The 6,003-nt window shown below is 50.7% G+C and overlaps 2 protein-coding genes across 2 annotated transcripts; one reads left to right on the top strand and one right to left on the bottom strand.

Annotated features, from left to right (window-relative positions):
* Nucleotides 1-1,079: 1,079 nt before the first annotated feature.
* Nucleotides 1,080-2,136, top strand: FTJAE_14247 (uncharacterized protein; the record flags this gene model as incomplete). The annotated part of the gene is made up of 2 exons (XM_037347458.1): nucleotides 1,080-1,557; nucleotides 1,622-2,136. The coding sequence occupies 2 exons, from the start codon at nucleotides 1,080-1,082 to the stop codon at nucleotides 2,134-2,136; spliced, it is 993 nt and encodes a 330-aa protein (XP_037198750.1).
* A 1,750-nt stretch (nucleotides 2,137-3,886) lies between these two features.
* Nucleotides 3,887-4,928, bottom strand: FTJAE_14248 (uncharacterized protein; the record flags this gene model as incomplete). The annotated part of the gene is made up of 2 exons (XM_037347459.1): nucleotides 3,887-4,714; nucleotides 4,776-4,928. The coding sequence occupies 2 exons, from the start codon at nucleotides 4,926-4,928 to the stop codon at nucleotides 3,887-3,889; spliced, it is 981 nt and encodes a 326-aa protein (XP_037198751.1).
* Between the last annotated feature and the right edge of the window lie 1,075 nt (nucleotides 4,929-6,003).

Consider the following 6,003-nt stretch of genomic DNA (forward strand, 5'->3'; position numbering starts at 1 on the left):
TCAAGGTCCTGGGTTTTCTTTCTTCCCCTAGCATGCTTGTTTACAGTCGGTTACAGTCAGATTTTGGGGCTACGAGCGGGACCATCCGCTTCGACGTGTGTTTGATTGGGCAGTTGAAGATGGGACAAGTCGCATTGGAACTCACGTTATTGGATGCCGTATTCGCCGGCATTTGAATCCCTTGGCTGGAACAATTGCAAGATCAGCATAGGAGCGTCTGTTCTGACATGTAAGTCACTATCTTTCTTGCAATCAGTTTCGAGGTTGTTGTTGACTCTGGGCATCGTCAATCAGCAGCCTGATACAAGCAACGTTCGTCCCACTGCGACCGCCAGTATCAGCATCATCTGGTGACATTGCAAGTCCCTCACCTCTAGTAGACTCACTTCTGTCGCCCAATTGTTTCACTGCAGCAATTAGAATGTAGCTCTTGGTGTTGTCATCTTCTGTTACTTGACTTGGAGTTCCTGTTCTAGAACATGCTTGCTGGATATCGGAGAAGGCTTGTCGAGAATGTTGTTGTGAAGATGTTGCCAAACTGTCAACGTATCTTGGGGTCGGCACGGCTTAAGAAACATTCCGTTGATTGCGAGTCATGGCATGAGATCCAGCTTTGAGGCCCAATTGCGATGAAGGGCGCTGGCTTGATTTATAAGTCTGTGCTTTAGGGTTCCACCTTTTGCCGCCTTGTAGGTCTAGTGAGTGAGAGGCAGACCTACAAGGCTGATGTCTTGATTCAAGATGTTTCTCTAAGTAAATGTATGTGGATTTTCATTTCAGCGGACACGCCTCAGATCTCACCGCGTGGTCATCTCGGGGGAGAGAATTCCTACTCCTCCCGTCTTTGAATTGTCAACTCACCTCCACCTTCACCTCACATCACAGGACCTCATCCTGTCACCCCTCGCATCGCGCCTCACAAACGATAGAGGCAACCGGGTCTGTTGATTCCACAAGTTTCTCGTCATTCTTTCTTCCTTGATAGCTCGCTGACAATTGTCTGTAGCCAGATTGTGCGACCGCACAACGGGGCAATCCGCGCAGATTCATAGCTTATTTAGCAATCGCCCGGCATCATCATGGCCTCCAACAACAGCAAAGATCCCGTCGTTGGATCTGTCGACCACGATAACTCTCCGGTCATGCAGAAAGCTATTGCTATCGGTAAGACTATCGCAGATTTAGTGCAGAACGGTGAACGATCCGGAGAAGCGAGAGCCCACTCACGTCTCACTCCAAGGATCAATCATCAGGCCTCGCACATCAAAGGCCTCGAATCCCGTCTTAAAGCCTCAGAGGCTGGCGCTGCTCGGGCCAGGGCCGATGCTGAGACTCATATCGCTAGATACACTACTGAACTCGAGGCTCGCAATGTGCAGATGGTCAACACGGTTGTAGAGACCGTTGAAAGGATGAAAAGAGATGCAGCCGCTCGAGTCGCCGCGGCTGAGACTCATGCCCAGGAATGCATCGGCGAATACCGGGACAAAACTGATTCTCAGATTCGACAGCTGTCTCGGGACCTTGAGCGTCACAATGACATGCTTGGCCTTGCCCGTATGTTGTTCCAGCCCTCTACTCTCCCTCCCGTCCCGGTTGTTCGAACTAAGCATGTACACAGGAAAGCATACCGGATGGGTAGCACACAAACTGGTTCTTCTTCTAGATGAGATGGAGAAGAAGACACGCCTTCCCGACAAAACCGCTCTGGCGTCTTGCCTGCAGGAGATGCTTGAGGAGCTCGCTGAGTACAGAAACGATTGCGATGTCTTTCTCGACAACGGCCTCGCAGACGACAATGAACCTGACTGGGGGCCTGTGCCTAACGACGAAGGGGGCGCTCTACTCAACAAATCCTATCGCAAGTTCCCCGGGGCCACCTCAGCCAACATAACTGGCCGGGTCCTAGTCTCTCCAATCGGCGAGGACACTACCGAGAAGCAGGCCAGCCACGAGGAAAGTTCTCTGTTCGTAGATGGTCATCACCATGATGAGGACGATCAGAGCAGCACCATCAAATCTGAAGATGATGACAACAACCAGCAAAGTCTCGCCGATTTGCCTCCAGCTACCAAGCGAGCCAGCAACTCTGGAGGCCGAGCTGGACGTGGTGCCAAGCGTCAGCGTACAAAGTAGAGGCAACAACTACCACACGACACCCAGAGTACACTCCTGTCATTGTTGATAGATTACTGATTTGGGGGATCGGGTCCTTTGACGTAGAATGGGAGACGGGCAAGGGTGATCAACGACCGTCTCATCGTAATTATCTTGAAAGATCATAGAGGTTGCTGGGAATGAATCGGAGGGCTTCTCGGCGTACTCAATTAAAGACACCAATATATCCCGTTCTATTTAATTTCTGTCATTCTATTAGCATGCTCGCGTTCTGAAGTCAGGTCAAGTTACGCACATTGTCTTCTCTGTATTCTCACCTGTCGCGTCGACTTGACGTTCTGTGAGTGCTCCCAATTGAGCGTAGTGCCATTTTCTGCTTACCCGGGACATTCAACCGGATCGAAACTTTTCGACTCGTGGACTTGGTCGAAATTTTGAGAAGCGAAGCGGCTTAGGTTAATCCACTTCCGGGCATGATGTCTCCGGTTTATTCCCGAATTCGTCGACGGAACAGACTGGTGATGAGTTACATGCCGCCTTGCACTGATTTAACTGAGTCTGCATATTACATCCGTCTTACATGATTGAACTGACCTCTTGATTGAACTTCCCGTGATATTTTGTCGTGCTACCTCGGTGTCTTTACGACTTTGTGCGGGTAAGTTTTGAATCGCCCCGTCATCTGCGTCGGGAATAGTCAATTGAAAAAGGGTTAAAGCCGGATCTCCATGTTTCGGGCGAGCTTACAGCCAGACCAGCCCAAAGCTCATCGACGCGACCTCGGCTTCACTGAGGATGCCCTGTTATTCCCAGGCAAGGATCCCCAAGTCACAGGCTTTCCGGGAGTGGATTTCGGGATGTTTTTAATTAAAACAAGATCCAAGTTTCCAGCGTTCGGATGCGACAGCGGACAGCCCCATGTGTGAAGGTTTAGCTACGGCTGCCTCCTCGAGTGCACAGGCGTGTCGTGTCGTGCCGAGGTGGCTGGTTACGCCTCGCGACAACGGGAAAAGCACGAGGACGAGGACGAGGCGCTGGTATTGAATTGAGTAACCAAGGGAACCCAAGGGAGGTCAACGAGCATTGATCTACAGGTGACATGATGTTTGCGCTGTATTATTTGGGGCGGACAGGTGTTACGCTGCTCCTAGGTACGCAAGGTGATGGTTGTTGGCTGGTGATGTTTTCTCTTAGAATGGTCGCTACCCTACAAGTATGACTCGACGATGAGTCAACTTTGCACGACAAATAGCAACGACAAAGACATTCGGGAGGGAAATGCATTAGAGTCAATTAGATAAATAAATAATAGCATTCATTTAGCCAACTAATATTAAGCGAAAGTGTTTGGTATGCGACGTCAAGGCAACATTGATGCAAGCACGCGGTCAATCTCCAAAATCATCAAGCACCAGAACAAGACATCCAACTCACCACGGTCGCATCACCCTCATAAAGCAGAAAGGACATCAAAACTAATACAAATCGTTTGCAATTAATTGACAAAGAAAATCTAGAGTAAAGAAGGTCTAAGTACATCCAATTAACCCACCAAACATGTACACGAATTGAAGCCCACATCATTTTTGCCATCGCAACTCCAAAACTTTTTAAACCCAGGCCCAAACTTTTACAATTACATGTCCCGCCAATTCGTACATAATAAAATACACGCTAAACCGCAATGAATCGAGGGTATCCTATGATGTACAAGTAGCCAAGCTTACAGGTCAAACTCCAAACACATAGTGCCAAACAAAAAGGGAAATTAGAGACGGTTCGTGAGAGCAATGCCTGGCGATGCAGGGCGATCGAGCTCAAGACGGTGCATGTGCGCGTCGAGAGCGCTGACGGATGTAGACGCGCCGATGGATGTGTGTCGCTTGTGACGCGATGTCTTCTTGGTGACGCTCATCTTGCGGGGGCGTCCGTTCTTCTCGGCCGGTGACTTGGGACACTTATCGTCGCACGTAGCAGTCGAGGAGATGGAGGATGTAGAAGAGTGCGTGGATGTCGTGCTGGCGTAGGATGAAGCGCGCGAGATGGAAGAGTGGATGGACGAGCGCGATGAAGCCGTCTGGGGACGCTCTGCAATATCGGAGAGGATCTCCTGCGGTGTGCGCGGCTTATCGTTCACCATCCCCAGACAGCGCTGCCACCAGCCCTTGTCCTTCTCATCAGAGAACTCGACCATATCGCCCAGCGCCTCCTCCGCACGCTCCGTCTTGTCCCCGTCGAGGCGCAGGGCGCCGTGCTCAGAGGCCAGCTCCAGCAGGGCTGCTGCGTCGCACGCATCGCGTCGCTTGCTGTTGTCGTTCTCGTGCAGGCCGCAGGCGTCCATCTTGAAGATGATTAGGTCCTCGAGCGATGTGTACGGCAGGGTCGCTTCGTTGGTGACGTCGCGGACGCGCTTCGCTGACTCGGGGAGGTATGGGCTCAGCCAGTCGGGGATGAGCTTGACTTCGATCTCCCAGCCGCTTGTGTGGCGGTACAGAACGGTGCCGGACTTTTCGACGAGGGGGCTGATCGGGTGTCCGACGATTTCTTTCTTGACGCGGCCAGGGGAGGAGGATTTGCTGATGACAAGGTCGATGCTCTAGAACGTTCAGTGTTAGCTGGTGATGTGCACGAGTTGTCGCAATTAAGGGGAGACGTACTGCTATGCGGTTCTGGCGCGAGAGATACTTTGCGACAGCCAAATCGCCAATGACGGCGAGTTTGGTGTTGTCCAGGCCGGGGATGTCGGCGATGAGGCGGATGATGTGAAGTGCAGCTTGTTCAAGCTGGGCGAAGCTTAGTCGTTGCGCCATGGTCTGCACAGTCTTGCTTTCTCTCACGAAAAGCGACTAGAGACTTCGCCCGCTGCGTATTCAAAAGGGAATGAGATGCAAACAAGAACAACCCCTTCCATTGCGCAGTCCATCCCCCTAGATATAATATGAATTGGCTGCTGCTGTGTGTTTTTTTTCTCTCCCGCCCTTTTGGTCCCTGCGTCTACGGCACAACCCAAACAGTGCCCAACTTGGCCATTGCTACAGGGGGTTCCAAGGATTCTGCCAATGGGATGGTCTGTGTACCTGACCTGCCAATCTTAAAATCTCAGGGTATCCCAGTGAATTGCCATGGCTTCCGCGCGTTGGGTTTCAATGCCCAAGGGGGGATTTTGTCTTGCTTGGAATGAAAGGTCCTCAGGCGAATTGAATTGACAGCGATAGCCTTGACAATCTGTTTTGTTGACTTGAGAAAGCAAGGCTCTTGGGGAAACGAAAGGATCTCGATTGCTGGAATGACTGTGCCGCGAAATGAGATTTTTTTACAGCATTGACCTGAGCTGAGGGCAGTGCTGACACGAGCCTCGAAGCCGTGGGTTTTCTTTTTTCAGTCCCTGATTTTATTCCTTTTTACTCAATATCTCGAATATTTCTCGGGCAATTACGACGCTGATTCTCGTGCGAAAACTTTTATCGCATGACTTTTGCGGGGAGTCTGGTATTAATTGTTTCCGGGTTGATTCAATGTGTTTTGATCCGGGCATTTTAATTGAAAGGCCCGAGGATCGTGATCAGCGGCGTCGTGAAACAGACTGCGCAGTTTCAGGCTGACTTTGTTTAATATCGCTGGAATGAGTCCTCCCTTCAAAACAATTCGAGTCATACGTGATAATTAATGGGATTTTAGCATTTCCCCAGGATCATGGGCCGCAGCGGATTTATTCCCATTGACTCTCTCCACTCGGCGACGTGCACCACCTTGCCCGATTGAAGACGCTTGCGTAGATGCTAATCAATGACGTCGCGTACCCTGGAGGTAAGCTTTTGAGGATCAATTAATTCAGCCAGCACTGCACTTATCCAGACATGTAATGCTTGAAGTAATTAATCTCTG

The sequence above is a fragment of the Fusarium tjaetaba genome (assembly GCF_013396195.1).
Source record: "Fusarium tjaetaba strain NRRL 66243 chromosome Unknown NRRL66243_c0000643, whole genome shotgun sequence".
NCBI classification, from domain to species: domain Eukaryota; kingdom Fungi; phylum Ascomycota; class Sordariomycetes; order Hypocreales; family Nectriaceae; genus Fusarium; species Fusarium tjaetaba.